Raw genomic sequence first — 20538 nt, forward strand, 5'->3', positions numbered from 1 at the left:
AAAGTGCCTCGTATTTGCCTTTCCCTTAAATTTCTGCTTGGATCCTCAAGTCCTTGTCTTCTTGCTGATCATGATGTAGTCAGCTGGGTTGACTTTTAAAAACCCTTGAGGAGTTTGAATACTTGTATCAAATCCCCTCTTAATGTCCTCTGTACCAGACCAAACAGATTTGGATCTTTTAATCTGTCTGTGTTTTAATTAGATATAAACCTATACAAGAAAAAGGGAGAGAGAGAAAGCAATTACTAAATGACACAGTTTGTCTTACTCTGAGTGGCAGAAGGACACTGTTTGTTTCATAGTCTGGAGAAAATACAAGCAATACCGAAGTAGTCAAGGCACATTTAATAAGAGTTTATGTGTTTGTGTTTAAAAGTAAGCCAGTTCAATTCCTGTACCAACAAAGCAGCTGTATGGGAAATCGAAAAATTTTGTCGATATCGCCACTAGTTCAGTTGTTTTTTTAAGTACATTAACGGACAGTCAGTTCTGGTGGGAATAGATATTGAAAGCTGGCAGCCCTTTTTACACAGTAATTTCAACAGGCATTCCTCCACTCTTTGCTCTAGATTGTGCTCCCTCCTTTAATCCATGCAGTTTTTTATTAAACATGAAAGGGGCAGCCGCAATCACTTTACTGTGCTCTCTTTAGCAAGCTTGGACTCCTAGTTCCAGGGGTTGGGTTTGCTAGTGAGTCCAGATAGGCCTGACGCCATTCTGTAAATTATTGTCGAGGACCCAGTAAGGGTATTGTAAACGATCTGAGTCATTCTGTCTTTGACTGAATTTCCTTTGACAGCAAGATGCTTGTTAACTGGGGTACCTGGGTTCTACTGTTCTGCAGCAGACAGAATAAAGGGTTCCAGCTGTAGTTGTTTCTAGTGCTCCATTCAGTGAATATTTCCTTTTCCTGTGCACTTGTTGAAGTAGACAGCATACTTCTCAAGCCCATTAGTGTATGACTTAATATAAACAATGATGCATATATCTGTAAAACAGAACAGCGCGTTGCACTGCTGTGCCATACCAGATAACTTTTCCACGGTGGGAAATCATCAGGTGTTAGGCCCTCGCAGTGGGACTCCTTGCCTTCGTTTACATTAGCGTACCTGTACCATGCAGGCTCCAGGCCTTCATGGTATGGGTGTGTTTCCACTAACAAATACCGGAGAAAAACGGGAACCAAACCGTGAAACTCTATCCTCAAAACACATCTGAATCTAGCTCTGGGCTGAAGGGGGCTGTGGGCACGGTCACGAGGACTACACAAATACTATTTAAAATGAATTTATTAAGGCTAAGGACTCTCAAGTTTAAAATGCATTCCGTACTCGTGTTTTATTTTAATTTCTTTTTACTTCAGTGGTTCACATATAAACACTTTGGAAAGAGTAAGCATGGGACAAAAAAAAACATACCTTTTTTTGTCTTATGTCTTATATGATTTTCAACCATGTTATTCAGTAGGTAAAACACAAAGATGCAAAAAAACACAACCAGAACATCATGACCCGCCATAGGAATTGCCATTTTCACAGTTTTTCGCCATCACACACATAATGCATCGTCAACTTGCTATTCAGCACATACATTATTCGTAACATCAATTGCTCAGCTTGCCGAACCATACTAGGCTGGCACGGCGCCACCCCAGCACCACTCAGGTACGCTTGATTAAACTTGGGTTCCTGTTTTAAGGTTGAGATTGGTATTGTAAATGAGAGCTTCCCTCATTTTGGACCTTTTACTTTTAAGACACCTGGCCCTATCATAAGACAATCCAACCCTGGTCCTGAGGAGCCTCATTCTTTAGTTCATGCGTTATGGGTTTCTTAAGAAGAGGCAAAATATCGTGTCAATCTTGACTAATGGAGCCAATAAATGGGTCCAATGATGTAACTGTGAGTTGGGTTAGAATGAAAACCAGAAGACCTCACAGCTCTGCAGGTCCGGGGTTTGACTACTCCTGTAGTCATCTCAACACTGCCCTGCAAAGCTGGCAGAAGAACCAGTGATACTTTATATAAAGGTGATGTGAAAAGCTCTTAATAAACTGTCTGTATACTATTGATGGAAGAAGAGTAACATTCCTATTCAGGTGTGATTACCAGCTTCGATGGCTGTTCTCATAAATGTGTACTTCCCTTCTATCAGGCATAAATGCTTACAATGTCTCTGAAGGGGTTAATCCAGTTTTAAACCTAAAATTAATTCACTGATCAGACTTCTGGAAAAGCTAGAGTGAGAGCGATCAAACGGCTACTTGTTAAAGTGATTTCATCCATTGCAATCAGAGACCGGATGTTATCTTTCAAGTTGGAAGCATTGCCCAAGGAGGAGAGGTTTCAGCGCACTTCCGTTGGAACTCAGTCGAAACATCTCTATATCAAAGCTGCCATTGACCCTGTGCATGTCACTCAAAACAGGTCCCTTCCTATTTCCTGTTTGTATAAGAGGTGACGTCTGCACAGGAACTTCCTCTTTTGCCATTTCGCTTTTGGAACATCAAGTCGTAAGAACTCTCTGTGTGTTTGTTTGCAACACAAACTTGTGCTTTTGGTCAGCTGTGTGTATTTTTTAGTTAGTTATTAACTAACACCATTCTGTGCCGGCTGTGCCCCGGAGGTCCGGCTACGCTTTGGTTTCAGTTTTAAAATACATTCCGCAGGGCTTATCTAGTCGTTTTAATGTAATTATTGTGATATATCATATTATTTACAAACTAGTTGCTGTGTTGTTTTTTGTACACAGGGCTTTTCCTCCACAGCGAGAGAGTCAGCAGCAGCAGTAAACCTGAACCCCGGCTGCCCGGCCTAAGCCTCGGTCTGTCATAAGAGATCTCACCCGCGAGGTGCTCCTCCACTGGCTTGCGCCCGTACTTCGGCTGCAGGAGATCTCACTCTCTCAGCTTGCTGGGATCAAGCTCTGCTACGCTCCACTTTACATGGGTGTGGCCTCGGTTCTAGGCTCTGCTTCGGCTGATGGCCTACTACCCCCGGCCCCCCGGACCCCAGACCCTGCATCACCCGGTGTCACCCGGAAACAGCTACGGCCTCCTCTCGCCCCTTCACTGCATGGCACCTTGATTCATGCTGGACGCACTTTCCCAAGCCCCATTTCAGCCATTGAATAGAGGTATAGCTTGTGAACAGGCAAGGCAGGTGACTGCCTGGGGCCCCAGGCAGTTAGGGGGGCCCTGAGGTTATTTATAGCATAGCCTAATGGTGATGAACGCTGGCTAGAGGGGACCCCTGGGAATTTTTGCCTAGGGCCCCAACAGACTCTAGAATCTCCACTGCCACTGAACTTAGTGTTACTTAAGACTGCATTTTTGTTGGCAATCACCTCTGCAAAACACGTGAGCGAGTTACACAACTTGTCCATACACCCATCGTGTCAGTTTTGAGGGAGATGGCTCCAGGGTCATGCGACGGCCTAACCCTGCATTCCTCACGAATGTGTTATCTCAATTCCATGTCAACAGGATTTTTGAGTTGATGGCTTTCCATCCTCCTCCCTTCTCTTCAGAGCAGAGGAGTTGGCTTCACCTGCTCTGCCCTGTGTGGGCCCTCAGTTGCTATTTGGAAAGCACTAAGGACATTAGGCGCTTGGACCAACTGTTTGTGTCTTATGGAGGGCGGACACAGGGCCAGGCGCTTTCAAAAAAGTGCCTCTCACTATTACTATGGCCTACAAGTCCACCGGGACCCCAGTGCCTGGATACCTGGTGGCCCACTCGACTCGGGGCGTTGCCACATCGTGGGCCCTTTTTCAAGGAGCCCCCTTGACAGACATTTGTGCAGCTGCAGCTTGGGCACTCACATTTGTCTGATTCTACAGGCTGGACATGACGGACCCAGTCCCTTCCATTGGGAACCTAGTGTTGGCTTCAGTCGAGACCCAGTAGCCTGTTGGCTCTGGCTTCTGGTCTCTATTCCCAGTCTGCCCCTGTTAGTGCATCCTGGATGGAGCTAGTTTGAACTGTGTTGTCCCTTCCTACCGAACTATGCCTTCCAGTCGAGCACCCATGGGAGCTGCTTCTGGGCTTGCTGACTGCCCTGTCGATGTGTTCCCAGGGTCTGTCACTCGGCCTCCAGGTACGTTGCCTTACAAGGCCGCCCGGTATATTATTGCATTGTGTTGCAGTGGTGCATGCATCTTGCCTGTACCCCACTGTGTAGACAGCAGGACCGTGGTCTCGTCTTAGCTCTGCTAGTAGACTGGAAGGCCTCTCTGGCTCATGTCTGGAGTTGTGTTGCCGAGGCCCCCTAGTGGTATGCCTTGGTTCAGGTTCCCTCATCAGCTCGCTGCCTCCTCCTTTGCAACAGTTTTGTCCCTTGGGCAGTGCTTCCAACTTGAAAGATAACGATAGGTTGCAAATGCAACCCCGGTTATCTGAAAAAGGAAGCACTGCCTAAGGGTTGCAAGGTTACTTCAAGTTTTCAAGTCTCACTGCAAAAGAGGAAGTTCCTCTGCAGACAAACAGGAAGTAGGAAGGGACCTGTGCACATTTGAATGAATGGCAGCTTTGATATAGAGATGTTTCAATTGGGTTCCAAGGGAAATGCGCTGAAACCCCTCCCCCTTGGCCAGTGTTTCCTTTTTCAGATAACTGGGGTTGCATTTAATACCTATTGTTTTAGTCTGCGGACAACAAAGCTGAGGTTTCGAAGTTCATTTACTTATTTCTCAGAGCATATATGGATGAATATATGGCTTGAAGCTTAAACAAATAGTATTTAAGAACTACGTTGCTAATGCAATTAATAGTATAAAGACTGATCACCTGTCGTTCATGTATCCTTGATATAAAGTGCAATTCTTGCTGTACTGAGATACATTATTGAAACAGACCCATTGCAATTGGTATGTCTCACAGAGGGGTTGATGAAAAACTGTAAATTTCTGGCTGAGAGGTATGCATTTTTCATTGACTTCTTTTCCTTTTTTGTTGGTCAAGGAAACACTGTATTCTTCTTTAATTTTATTTCAGTTCCTTACCCAAGCACACATCAAAACGATCCCCGCTCCTTACCAGATCCCCCTGCAAATCTGAAAGCAAGTCACTACAGTCCAGTGTTTTACTTGCTGGACAATGGTAAGAGATGTTGTCAGCGGGCTGTCAGTGCTGTATTATCATTGCCCAGAGGAAACCTGAGCTCCTCAATGTCTTGCATGCAAATCTCAGGCATCGCTTCAACACATCACTGTTCTCCAGTGCTAACAGAGTATTGTTACTGCTGTATCTATGGTGCAACTGGGGTGCTATGCTGTGCTTGTCTGCTATTGTATATTCCAAGGATGCCTATCCCTTCTTTTTAATGTGCAAAAGGACCTTTTTTTGTATTTGTGTTTGTTTTTATTTTTATTTCTCTTTTGTTTCATTCATGATCACACCTACCATGCGTGCAGAGGATTTTTTTCAATTAGAAACTGCAAATTTCCCCTTGCGTTTATATTGGTTAATTGGTTATTTAGTTATTTTTTTTAAACTGAATGCGTCAATATTGCATTGATTTACTGCCACCTTTTTTGTTCTGAAAGTATTTTAAAGTTAAAGAAAGACAGCCTTCAATATTGACAAAATATGTTTTTAATCTAAATTAATAATACATTTAAAAATGACAAGTTCTGAAACATTAGCTGTCTTCATTCTGCAGATATCCCAGTAATACTTGCATTAAACCTGTTCCTCAGTTATATACATAATTTGTTGAATAAATACACACATGCCTTATCTCACAAACTGCTTATCTTAGTCTTGTGCCTAATTGAAGATTAAAATCATTTACTCCTCCAATGTGCTTCTTGTTTAAGGTTTTTATGCCACTCCTGCCCTTGGCACAAGAAGCATAATTAAACATTTAACTCAGTCAGTGATGTTCAGATCAAAGAGGTCAAATTCACTGTCATTGTGTTTACTGTCCATTAACAGAGTGATTGTGATAAGAGCTGGGTCCGTCTTGAATGAAAGCAAAGTAACCTTCAATAGCATAAAGTGCTGTTAACCACTGTGCCGATATAGTGGGTGACATTTTGGATGGCAGCCAATACAGGCAGCTGCATCTCTATCCCTGTAAACACACAGGGCTTTGGATTCATTTGCTGACAGATATTAACAGAAAACTGTTCACTTCCAGGGCTCTGTCAATTGAATGCAGTTCAAGTGCTATGTAAGTACTCTTCATGGCACAGGGATCCCAGAGACCTCTTAATGAATTGAAAGCAAGATGGCAAAACTCAAGAGTATGGTATCCTCTGAGTACTATGCATTTGCACTAGTACTGTAAGTAAAACTAGTTAATCCAGCCCTATAAGCCACAAGACACCACAGCAATATATGATCATGGAAAAGGAAGGAGGAGCTTGTTTTATGAACTCTATTTTTATTATTACTGACTTATTGTATAGGCTGCCTGAAAAACAAAATAGAGAAGTTGCTTTTAGCCATATTTATGTCAGATGAAATAAAATGATTTCAATATGTAATAAGGCCTGCATAATTGCTCTAAGCACATTAAGAATTATGGTAAGGTACTGGAGTACAAGACTGTTTTGTAAAACACAATGAAAAAGTGTACGGAGATGCTGACCATTTTAAAATATTCAGGTCCCCAGCTGATATAATGGGATGCTAATTAATGTATAAATGAACCAATTGATATATATGCATATCCATAAAAATGTGTACTGTTAATCAATTTGCTTTTAAATGAGAAGGCAAGCTCTGGGATCCTTCAAGATGAAAAGTACTATATAAATATAATACATTATTATTATTATTATTATTATTATTATTATTATTATTATTATTATTATTGTTATTATTATTATTATTATTATTAATAATAATAATAATAATAATAATAATAATAATACAATTAATAATAATAATACAAATAATATCATCATCATCATCATCATCACTTTCATTATCATCATTACTGCCTTTATTATTATCTGCTGTCCTATGTAAGTTTCTGGTATAACACTCCAATGTGACAACGTATTGATTAGCAAACTAATTTTATCATTTGAATATTTCATTCAAATGTTCTCCCTTTACATCCATCAATGTTGAATTCACAAGTTACTAGTCTATGAAGCTTCACAGCAATAGCCCCCATCCCCTCATGTTCAACATCCAATGAAATAAAAACTGTTGCAATTCCATTTTCTTGTATTTTCACCAAACAGATAGAATGACAGTTCTCACTTATAACACTGAAGCTGAAAGTGGGCTGAAGCTGAAAGTGAGCCAAGGACTCCCCAACCAACTTCTACCCCCCTCACTTCAAATGGGTTCAGACAGTCACATACTGCCAGTGGAGTTTTATGCTTGTGGCATAGTCTGCATGTGAACCTCTGATATCTGTGCTGTATGACAGTTACTCGACACTCTCTGCTGTATGACACTTACTGACTTTTTCAAATGCTACTTTATAGTGGATGATACCCTGTATAGTGGACTGATGTTAAGTTATTCACTTTATTATTATTATTTTTTAGTTAATGAAAAAAATTATAAAATTCACTGCTACCCAGCCTCAAAGATTACACAGTTGGGGGGGTATAACATGAGACACATTTGTGGGCAGGCTTTAGCAATTCCTGCCTACACTTTTTAAAATTAATGACAATTAGTGTTTAATTATGCCTTCAACTTTGTGGGCACCAATAATTCATTTTTTAATTGGTGACCATGATTCAGGAGATCGTTGCCACAATTTTCATGTCATTCCTTGGGCTGCGTTCTTTTCTTTTTTCTTATCTCAAGCAACAAACAATAAAATTGTCAAATGCTTGACAAAGGCCACAGAAGAGCTTTTGACGTGCTCATTGTTTTCTACAACTCTCAGTACTCAGCGGAGAACCTAAAAGGAATAATCTTGGTAAAATGCCTTAAATGCAGCCACTTGGTTTTGTTAGATTGACAAATCAATGTGCGGAAGGATTGGAAGCTACAACTAACATGCAGAGAAGACCTGAACGTAGAAATACAAGTCAACAAACCAACTGATTTAAAGTGCCTATTAATCAGATTACACTCACAATACATAGTCTTGCCCAGGTCTATTCCTGACTCCGGTATTAATTCACTTGCTCTCTTTTCTGTGTATCTGCATTAAAAATAAATGCAGCTTGTTACTCTCCATGCCCAGCAGAATGCCTGCTTTCCACAGGCGGCTTCCTCTCGACTGATTAAATCAATCGCAAAAACTCCAGAAGTGAAACTGCAACAGAAATCAACACAATGATCTCTTCTTGAGCCGGTGTCCTCTACATCTTCATTAACAGCTGCTAAGAAAGATTCAGTGTTTGCTAATGCTTTTACCAAAGTCACAGTTTTCTCCAAGAAAATGGTGTGCTGTACAGCAATTCTTGGAAAAACAAATAATGCATATAAAGAGCTTTGCTTAGAGACTGCGCTACACACTGTGACATTCACACTTGTACACACCAGTAAGAAGATGTTGTATGGGTTATTGCCGGATATAATGGCCACCTGGAGCGCTTGAAGAGAACATGGTGGTATAGTTGAATAGGGTTGATGTCATCAGATCCTGTTGTTCTCAAGTGTTTCCTTTTTTCAAAAGAAGCGGAAATGATACTCAATGTGAGTAAGTGGGTTTCTAAACATTGTGAACTTAAGTGTGATACGAATGCACTTGCAAAGGTACTCAGATGCAGAATCCCAGTAACTAACAGCCCTGAGCAAGCTGTCCTGGATGGCAGTGTATGAATTAACTCCAGCCTGTGACAGATATGACCGATTCGCTTCGATATCCTGCTCCGATCACCCACTGGTGAATCACCATGCTTTGCCCATATGATGTACATGGAAAAGTCCACCATGTTCTCTTCCAATCCAGGCCCATCAGTGAAGATGAACAATATACATCTGGTTCCTGCTGAGAAGAGGACACATCAAGAGTCTATCACCCATCTCTTAGTAGCATTTGTGAACTGCCCTTCCCGAGGAATTGTGATTCTTCTCATCTTGTCAACCATATTGACCCATGACAGCCAGGTCTTACTTGTCCACTTACTAGGCAGCATGCTTTTGGATATCTTTAATAATTGACCAATGTGATATTGAGTTGCCTGACCCCCTTCTTCTGGTCATTATTACTCCACCAATATCTAATCCATCTCTTTGCCATTGCACTTTTTTACCAAGCACCATCATGGGTAATGAATGTAATGGCTACACCAATGTACTTTCAGTTGTTACAAATACCTCTGACGTGGAAACAAGGCCAAGCGACTCAACTATGCACGAAAACACAGGAACTGGAGTGCAGAAACATTGCAGCAGGTGCTCTGGACTGATGAGTCAAAATTTGAAATATTTGCCTGTAGCAGAAGGCAGTTTGTTCGCTGAAGGGCTGGAGAGCGGTACATGAATGAGTGTCTGCAGGCAACAGTGAAGCATGGTGGAGGTTCCTTGCAAGTTTGGGGCTGCATTTCTGCAAATGGAGTTGGGGATTTGGTCAGAATGAATGGTCTCCTCAATGCTGAGAAGTACAGGCAGATACTTATCCATCATGCAGTACCATCAGGGAGGCATCTGTTTGGCCCCAAATGTATTCTGCAGCATGACAACAACCCCAAACATACAGTGAAAGTCATTAAGAACTTTCTTCAGCATAACGAAGAACAAGGAGTCCTGTAAGTGATGGTATGGCCCCCACAGAGCCAAAACAGCCCTGACCGTCGAGGCATGGACTCCACTAGACCTCTGAAGGTGTGCTGTGGTATCTGGCACCAAGGCGTTAGCAGCAGATCCTTTAAGTCCTGTAAGTTGCGAGGTGGGGACACCATGGATCGGACTTGTTTGTCCAGCACATCCCACAGATGCTCGATTGGATTGAGATCTGAGGAATTTGGAAGCCAAGTCAACACCAAGCCACCTTCTTCCATTGCTCCATGGTCGAGTCCTGATGCTCATGTGCCCATTGTAGGTGCTTTTGGCAGTGGATAGGGGTCAGCATGGGCACCCCGACTGGTCTGCGGCTACGCAGCCCCATATGCAACAAACTGCGATGCACTGTGTGTTCTGACACCTTTCTATCAGAACCAGCATTAACTTTTTCAGCAATTTGAGCTACAGTAGCTCGTCTGTTGGATCGGACCACACGGACCAGCCTTCGCTCCCCACGTGCATCAATGAGCCTTGGCTGCCCATGACCCTGTCGCCGGTTCACTGCTTTTCCTTCCTTGGACCACTTTTGATAGGTACTGACCACTGCAGACCAGGAACACCCCACAAGAGCTGCAGTTTTGGAGATGCTCTGACCCAGTCGTCTAGCCATCACAATTTGGCCCTTGTCAAAGTCTCTCTGAACCTTACGCTTGCCCATTTTTCCTGCTTCTAACACATCAACTTTGAGGAAAAAATGTTCACTTGCTGCCTAATATATCCCACCCACTGTCATAATGTTATGGCTGATCAGTGTGTGTGTGTGTGTGTATATATATATATATATATATATATATATATATATATATATAGAGAGAGAGAGAGAGAGAGAGAGAGAGAGAGAAAAAATCCCATTCCTTCTCTTCTGAAACCATTTTCATATCAATCACAAATAGGAATTAAAATGAACCTTTAACTTGACAGAACGTTTGGTCCTTAACCAAAACACATGTAATATTCAAAATTAATTAATTTTAATCTTCCTCTGCAGCCTATACTACATATTTGGACCCTTAAAAAGCTAATGAAATGTATTTCAAAACAACGTCAATTTTTATACACATTGTTCTAGGTGAGCATTTTAAGGATTTTCTAATGATCTAAGATTTTTTTTTTTTTTTTGCAGTTGTTGTTTCCATGTCAGTTTGATGCAGCTTTTTCATGAAATCATCTCCCTCCTGGATTCACAGAGACGCCACTTTTTATTTTTATTCCTTTCTTTCATATCCATTACATAGTGAAGCCATCCAAAAATGTATTCAGAATAAGAATATGTTAGTATTTAATGGCCAGCACACAAATAAATCTTTAGAAAAAAATCCTCTTAAAAATCATACATTAAAAATAGGTGATTTTATTTATTTTTTTAATTAAATTTTGTTTTGGTTTACTCAAGTCCCTTATCTGTCCTACTGCCTCACAGTGATATATATATATATATGTTTTTATTTACATTGAAATGGCACATAATGACAGGTGTAAGTAACAATAAAAAGGTCAATTTAATGTGTACCATCAGAGCACACATTGCTTATGGAAAAACTACAATTATAAAAAAATCTAAAAAGATCTGCTGCTTTCACCTGTGGTTTGTTATATGGTGGATGAAGTCATTTTGGTGGGAATGCAGACTGTCGAATGAGCCTCCGCATGTGACCATAATGGCCAATGCATTTGCTTGTGAAATATATGGACTTTTCTTGCATGTTTTTTTAACAATCTTTATTATAACAATTATTATTTTATTTTTATTTGATTGTTTTTTTACGTTTCTGCACCTTCCTATTTATTTGCTTGTTTCGTTTGGTTTGGTTTGGTTTTCTCTTTTTTTGTAAACTATTAACTTGCTTCTTTCTTTCTTACTTCTTTTGTTTCAGTTAAGGGACCCAGAAAGTTAAGTCTACCAACAGATCTTAAGACTGATCTTGGTACGGTAGGCGAAAGCCAACAGTTTTCCGTTTTTTATTTATTTATTTATTTATATTTTTTTCCGTTTCTTTTTTCTTTATTCTGATCATTTTAACAAATGTGAAATTCAGAAAATTCTCTCTCTAAAGTTAAAAGCATTTTTCAGATCAGATCATACGATTCTGTTGGCTGCATATGACATTCTGCTATTTTAAAGTTGAGATTTATTTTATTTTTTAAGTATTACGTATTTCTATGGTCTCTTACCGTATCCACATGCCCATAATTTGTGAAATCTAACATCACAGAATAGCTTCACCTCATTGTAATTGGAGCATACTCAAATCCAATGTCTCCCAGACCTCATTAATTCGCCTCCGTTTTATTCATTTCCTTGACTCTTTCACCTCCGTCTCTACTCTACTACAAATATGGTTTCTGTATAGTTCACTCATGATTTATTTGCAGGTTATGCTCTGCTAGGTAATTTTTTCAACGTTATCTTCTGAAAAAAGAACAAAACAATGCAAGTGTTTTTCTCTATTTATTATTTTGGAAATTGCCGAAAGCAGATTGGTATCCCAGTGTACACAATAATCATTCAGTTGTTTCAAAGTGGGAAATGCTTCTAAAATCCATATTTTAATTGTGATTTTAATGATCAAACAAGTGTGTGTTTGTGTATTTTGGCCCTGGCATCAATTTAACCCTCCTATTATCTTTGGGGTCAATTTGATTGCATTGAATTTTCATAATTTAATGGGGACAACTGGGTAAACATAAAATTAACATGATGATATTTTCAATGTCCTGTACACATTTTGTAGCATCAGTGTTCTTTGGGGTCAATTTGGCTCCAGGCTGTTTTAGCTGTATAAAACATATGAGAGATATCAAAATTGTACACACATTTGTTTTTTGTTGTTTTGGATGATATTGAGCTCACTATAACATGCAATTTTATAATCTTCAAAAAACCTCCCTCTGCTTTAGGGCCCTAACCTAACATAACCATACCTGTAGTATTGCTAGAACCACTGATAGTTCACACGACATGGGGGAGGGAAAAACATAATTCCCATGAGAACTTTGATATTTCCCACGCTGTGGGGGAGGGGAAAACATAATTCTCGTGAAGACATTAATAGTTCACCCAACATAGGGAAGGAGCAAACTTATAAAAGCTTGCACAGCAGCCTTCTAAACCATTTCTCTTGGTGCTCTGTGAGCTCTCTCTTTATGTGCTCTCTCAATTGAAAATTACCTGTAAGCAAAGGTTTTCTGTCAATGAGGTTTTGTCACAGCTCTTTGACAGTGAAAGTGACATAGAGTAGAATGTGTCTGAGACAGAGGAGAATGTTGAGGAGGACCCTGATTATGAGGCATCCTTCTCTGATGAGAATGAGACTTAATGTTGACCCTCCTGTTGTTTCTCAACCACCAGCAGACACATTTCCTTCCAAAAATGGAAAGTTATTATGGTCCCTCTCCCCACTTGAACGACAGGGTAGACTTAGTGCTGCTAATGTCATCAGAATGGTTCCAGGCCCCACCAGATACGCTGTCAGCCATGTCCAAGACATCAAATCAGCATCTGAGCTCTTCGTAACACCATCAATCGAAAAGGATATACTTGAGATGACAAACTTAGAGGGGAGGCGCGTGTATGGGGATTGTTGGAAAGACTTGGATGTGACCCACTTGCAAGCCTACATTGAGTTGCTCATTTTGGCAGCAGTGTACAAGTCAAAAGGAGAAGTAACAGCAAGCCATTGGAGTACTGATACTGGAAGGGCAATATTTCCAGCCACCATATCTCTAAAGACACTCCATGTCATATACTTTGATGACAGAGAAACAAGGCAGGGGTGACAAGAGCGTGACAAACTCGCAGCAATATGGGTCCAGTGATTACCCTTTCTTTACAATCCAGGCCCCCGCATCACTGTGAACGAAGGTCTGGTTGCATTTCATGGGCGCTGTTCCTTCAGACAATACATACCAAGCAAACCAGCCAAATACGGTATCAAAATATGGGCAGCATTGACCCCGAACATAATACATGTTACTACACTTGATAACAGAAATTGTTCTTCTTTCCAAATGTTATACAGAACAATAATCTGTACTTAGAAATAATATAAATCCATTTAAACACCAAAAAGATCGTACTTTCCAATTTTAGGTCAATCAGTGAGATTTTATGGTGATTTGCATATTTTTCCATAGTCGCGCAATAGGTATTCTGGATGTATAGGTTAGGGGTTATGTTTTATTTAAAGGGCTATTTAGGTAGTCAACAAAGAAACATAAAGTACCTGACACAGGTTTAAATTGCTGGGGTCAAAATGACCCAAAGGATAAAATATGTTAATAAATTTGAGGGTAACTGGAGGGTTAAGTGATGTAATAAACATTAAACATAATAAGGAAATACACTTTGCAGTATATAAGGTGAACATACTGATCAAGGGACTATAGTTGCTCTCCAGGTATTGAATTTGGAATCTCTAATGTGTATCCTACCTGAACACAATACTTTGAAATATAATGAGGAGTCCTTAGAGGTTAAAACCCAAGGTATTCAAGCTGGACAATGTCAGTTTGAATCCAGGCTTCCTCCCTAGCCATGGGGCCAGATTAAATCAAAACTTTGACCCACCTGCTAATAGCAAATTACAAACCTGTACGGTACATCATAGCGGTTACATTTATGGTTAGAAGAAAGTGCCATCTTACTAAAAATGAAGCCATAACTGAGTACAATTCTATAGTTTTCTATTAGTGGGTGGGTCAAAGTTTTCATTTAATCCGGCCCATGGTTTATATTCCCCAGGGCAGAATAAGTATGGCTCTCTGAACACCCCCAGAACTGAAATCAGCACTAGGAGATATTGTGTGTCACTTCTGAGGTGTTTTAGATTCCCTTTAAGTCTTTATGTGTTGGTGCGGTGTCTGTCTTCCTTTCTCCTTTGTTTCCCTGGTTCCGCTAAGGATTCAATGTGGTGTGAAGAGTTGGTCACTATATAAATGGCTATAATGGGGTAGTTTTAATTAAATACAAAACAACTTACCAACATATTCAGATTACAGTTGTATTCTTCGTCTTTACGAATAAAAGAACAATACTAATCTGGAGAAAATAATAAAACAATTCTTGGCGTCAACCATTTTTTTCCAGATTTTGAGCCGTGGTCAGGAAATTAAAAAATAAACATGATGGAATTTACATGATGGTGATATAGACTACAAATAGAAAATGACTGTAGGCAATGTAGATATACTTGATACTTATTAGTTATAGATTTAGGATTGCAGTGCAGGTAAAAAATATGCAGTTACATTGACAACACAAAGAAGTACTTGCCACTGCAAAAGTAAATACAAGAAATAATGTTTTTAAAGGGAAAATAAATAAATGTATGCATGGCAAAACATGGAGTATTGTTTAAAGGCAATGTAACCAGTCGTTATCACTTGGTGTTTTAAAAATTGTCATCTGTGAGTCTCTGAGAGCTTTCCTGATTACGAGACATTAGATAAATGTTTAAAGTGCTTGTTTACCCTGACTCACATCTGCTATCGAACGTGTATAACTGCGCGCTGCCAAAATACATTCCAAAGCCAACTGAAATCTGTTTGCCTGTGTCCATATCTACTGAAATCCATTGATTCACATCCAGCATAGCATTAATACAAATTAGTATTCACCAACTGCCAACTAGGCTCTTGTGTTTTCTAATATCCGACTTTATTGTTATTTTTGTTTTTGTAGTGTTTTAAATCTACATTTCAAAGCTATAATAAATAAATAAACAGTATTTGGTAAGATACTAGTGTATATCTGAAATGTGATTATCATTTTTTTTTAAAGCAGTATTGGTTATCAGATTTATTTTGTATTTAATCTTTCTTCATTTAGATGTTCTTGGGTTTATCAATGCAAAAAGCACATTTATAGGAGTTTGTGATGTTGACTTTGGTCAAGGTTGCCTTCTCTTAAAATGAGATTGTGTTGATCAATTTTGATAAATCTCTCCCAATCAAAGTGTTTAGGAAGAGCATTTAGCTATGTGTTGTTTAAGTTTGCTACCATGGCACTGTGAGAAACTGTCAGCATCCATAGGTAGTTTACGTATATGAGTTCAAGTGGTATCACTAATAATTCTTATTCTTAATCTTTGTTAATTGATTGATCTATGCAATGGGTTTGTACAATGTGCAACTGAAAAAGGGAGATTTACACAGACTTACCCTTACAAAAATAAAACATATTTAAAATGTAAATATATGTAATATATTTTAAGATGTATTTTATAAATATACTTAATATATTTTATAATATATGTTTAAAATATACTTTTATATATCAATTATTGCTGCTTTAGTATATTTCATTTTATACTGAAATATATGGTAAAATACACCGATCAGCCATAACATTATGACATCATGGCCTCCATGGATCGGACTTGTTTGTCCAGCACATCCCACAGATGCTCGATTGGATTGAGATCTGGGGAATTTGGAGGCCAAGTCAACACCTTGAACTCGTGATTCATCAGACCAGGCCACCTTCTTCCATTGCTCCGTGGTCCAGTTCTGATGCTCACGTGCCCATTGTAGGCACTTTCGGCAGTGGACAGGGGTCAGCATGGGCACCCTGACTGGTCTGTGGCTACGCAGCCCCATACGCAAAAAACTGTGATGCACTGTGTGTTCTGACACCTTTCTATCAGAACCAGCATTAACTTTTTCAGCAATTTGAGCTACAGTAGCTCGTCTGTTGGATCGCATCACATGGGCCAGCCTTCACTCCCCACCTGCATCAATGAGCCTTGGCCACCCATGACCCTGTCGCCGGTCCTTGGTCCACTTTTGATAGGTACTGACCACTACAGACCGGGAACACCCCACAAGAGCTGCAGTTTTGGAGATGCTCTGACCAGTCGTCTAGCCATCACAATTTGGCCCTTGTCAAAGTCACTCAGATCCTTACGCTTGCCCATTTTTCCTGCTTCTAACACATCAATTTTGAGGACAAAATGTTCACTTGCTGTCTAATATATCCCACCCACTGACAGGTGCCATGATAACGAGATTATCAGTGTTATTCACTTCACCTGTCAGTGGTCATAATGTTATGACTGATCGGTGTGTACTATATTATATAAGAAAAATATATTTAAACTTATATTTTTATATATTTTGAATATAACTTAAATATAATATTAAGTATATTGGTGGGATGTGCTGGACAAACAAGTCCGATCCATGGAGGCCCCACCTCGCAACTTACAGGACTTAAAGGATCTGCTGCGAACATCTTGGTGCCAGATACCACAGCACACCTTCAGAGGTCTAGTGGAGTCCACGCCTCGACGGGTCAGGGCTGTTTTGGTGGCAAAAGGGGGACCTACACAATATTAGGCAGGTGGTCATAATCTTATGACTGATCGGTGTATATAATTAGTTGATATACTTGTAAAAGGTAAACTTGTAAAATGTGTTTTAATGCTCCTATATCATTATATTCTATCACTCTACTTATACTCTTTAATTTAAGGGAATATTAAGTCTATACATATAGTAACTGTAAAACATATCACTCTTATTGTAGACACAGTTAACACATTGTTTTACTTAAGATTATATACAATACAGTATGTAAAAGTTACCAAAGCAATACAATAGACCAACTGAATATCTTGACATAACTTGTACCTTTGTTTCCTTCTTTAATTCTTTGATTCGATTCTGGATCCTCAGAGACGTTTTCTTAGTGATTCTGTTCATATTGATGACAGTTTCAATGCCATTCTTGTTCTTCTCAGGTGCCATTAGGACCCTTTCTTTATCTGCAATTAATATTATACTAGATTAGCTACTGAGAAAGTTCACAAAATTAGGCTGCTTGCCATTACTTAATCTAATTCATATGTCTTATTAAAACAAATTACTAGTTGAAGCATACAGTACTAGCATACAGAATACTACTTTACATTTTTAGAAATCATATCGCTAAATTATATTATTTACTCACCTGAGACTTTACTCATCAGGCATCCCTCTGGCGTTTTTTCTTCCCTGTTCTGGCCACTCAAGAAGTTTTCTTCCAATCTCTTGGTTCAGAGTTTTTCAGCAGAGTTGTGCTAAATGTGGAGACACGTCCTCTGTCTTCTCCTTGTTGTGATTCAACCAAAGCATATTCTGACATTGTTGTCGAAATGGAGAAAACTATCATAAAAACCATCATCTCTGGCTTCTCAGAAACAAATCCAGTTTTAAAAGTAATGGTATGTATACGGAGTGGATTCTGATTGGGTAAAGACCCTTTCAGTTTTTAGTTAACGGGATACTTTCTAAAGCACAAACGAATGCGTACACATGCGCAGGCAGTTGTCCAGTCATTGCTAGTCGTGAAAAGCTCTAGTTACACTGTGTTGCTTCAGGATACATAGGCTGCACGCATCTGTGCTTTCTTGGTTGTGACAGGGAAATATGCTTTTCTATACCATAATATAAGTCTACAGAAAAAGTTGAAAAATACAATTTTCCATCACTGGCCAAAGATGATCTCACAAACAACAATATCCTCGTTAAACTTAAGCAGAAATGTGTCGTTATTGACTTGCCTATGCAAAAATATATGTTTGTGGTGTTGCCAGCAAATTCTCATATTGACGAATATATATTATAGCGTCCTGCAGCCTCATTGAAGTTTCATTGGTGATGCAGTTGTTGCACCATGGCATCAGAGACTGCGGCTCCAATCTCATCATGGACCCCCAGGATGATGTCATATATATTATCCCTGGTTGTGAAATGCGATTTGTTAAAGGCTATAGGACTATATACAGCTCTGGAAAAAATTAAGAGACCACTTAACATTGATTTCTGAATTACTCTTATTTTTTTCCAGAGCTGTATATATATATATATACACTCACCTAAAGGATTATTAGGAACACCTGTTCAATTTCTCATTAATGCAATTATCTAACCAACCAATCACATGGTAGTTGCTTCAATGCATTTAGGGGTGTGGTCCTGGTCAAGACAATCTCCTGAACTCCAAACTGAATGTCTGAATGGGAAAGAAAGGTGATTTAAGCAATTTTGAGCGTGGCATGATTGTTGGTGCCAGACGGGCCCGTCTGAGTATTTCACAATCTGCTCAGTTACTGGGATTTTCACGCACAACCATTTCTAGGGTTTAGAAAGAATGGTGTGAAAAGGGAAAAACATCCAGTATGCGGCAGTCCTGTGGGGGCGAAAATGCCTTGTTGATGCTAGAGGTCAGAGGAGAATGGGCCAACTGATTCAAGCTGATAGAAGAGCAACTTTGACTGAAATAACCACTCGTTACAACCGAGGTATGCAGCAAAGCATTTGTGAAGCCACAACACGTACAACCTTGAGGCGGATGGGCTACAACAGCAGAAGACCCCACCAGGTACCACTCATCTCCACTACAAATAGGAAAAAGAGGCTACAATTTGCACAAGCTCACCAAAATTGGACAGTTGAAGACTGGAAAAATGTTGCCTGGTCTGATGAGTCTCGATTTCTGTTGAGACATTCAGATGGTAGAGTCAGAATTTGGCGTAAACAGAATGAGAACATGGATCCATCATGCATTGTTACCACTGTGCAGGCTGCTGGTGGTGGTGTAATGGTGTGGGGGATGTTTTCTTGGCACACTTTAGGCCCCTTAGTGCCAATTGGGCATCATTTAAATGCCACGGCCTACCTGAGCATCGTTTCTGACCATGTCCATCCCTTTATGACCACCATGTACCCATCCTCTGATGGCTACATCCAGCAGGATAATGCACCATGTCACAAAGGTCGAATCATTTCAAATTGGTTTCTTGAACATGACAATGAGTTCACTGTACTAAACTGGCCCCCACAGTCACCAGATCTCAACCCAATAGAGCATCTTTGGGATGTGGTGGAACGGGAGCTTCGTGCCCTGGATGTGCATCCCACAAATCTCCATCAACTGCAAGATGCTATCCTATCAATATGGGCCAACATTTCTAATGAATGCTTTCAGCACCTTGTTGAATCAATGCCACATAGAATTAAGGCAGTTCTGAAGGCGAAAGGGAGTCAAACACAGTATTAGTATGGTGTTCCTAATAATCCTTTAGGTGAGTGTATATATATATATATATATATATATATATATATATATATATTTTTTTTTTTTTTTTTTTTTTTTTTTTTTTTTTTTTTTCACAATTGTAGTAGACATCAGAAATAGGCTGAAGAGTTATTTGCTGTCCAGGATTATTTGTTCAAGATGTTTGTAAAATTTTCTCATGATATCATTTGCCTTTGTTATATGCTTTCATTTACATGGCAGACCTCTAGTTTCAAACAGGTGTAATCTGAGAAAGAATGGATGTTGGTAACAGACTTTAACACTGATTAACTTTGTTATAACCATTAGTGAAATAGTTCTGAAACAACCCGATTGAAATGTGAATTAATTATAGCTATGGGATCCAGCTTGGAAGCCACATAACTTTCAGTTGAAATGTGTGTATCATATACTTTTTGGGTGATCCTATAGGTTTATATTGTTTATATATTTCTAAAATGAAAAGTCAATGTGACTGACTGAGTGAACTTTTGAATGTTTCTCTTTCTGTGGTACATATAAAACAGTATAGATTGTGTGTATTATAGTATATTATATAATATACCAGGAAATACACTCACCTAAAGGATTATTAGGAACACCATACTAATACTGTGTTTGACCGCCTTTCGCCTTCAGAACTGCCTTAATTCTACGTGGCATTGATTCAACAAGGTTCTGAAAGCATTCTTTAGAAATGTTGGCCCATATTGATAGGATAGCATCTTGCAGTTGATGGAGATTTGTGGGATGCACATCCAGGGCACGAAGCTCC

General features: G+C 39.5%; 1 protein-coding gene across 1 annotated transcript in view; it reads left to right on the forward strand.

The window, feature by feature from the left end:
* Positions 1-20538, forward strand: part of stxbp5l (syntaxin binding protein 5L) — a 298005-nt gene that overhangs the window by 253392 nt on the left and 24075 nt on the right. Inside the window, exons 21-22 of the mRNA XM_066706964.1 lie at positions 4994-5098; positions 11581-11631. Coding sequence (XP_066563061.1) covers positions 4994-5098; positions 11581-11631 — 156 coding nt within the window. The remainder of the gene's footprint in view (positions 1-4993; positions 5099-11580; positions 11632-20538) is intronic.

The sequence above is a fragment of the Amia ocellicauda genome, chromosome 6 (assembly GCF_036373705.1).
Source record: "Amia ocellicauda isolate fAmiCal2 chromosome 6, fAmiCal2.hap1, whole genome shotgun sequence".
NCBI classification, from domain to species: domain Eukaryota; kingdom Metazoa; phylum Chordata; class Actinopteri; order Amiiformes; family Amiidae; genus Amia; species Amia ocellicauda.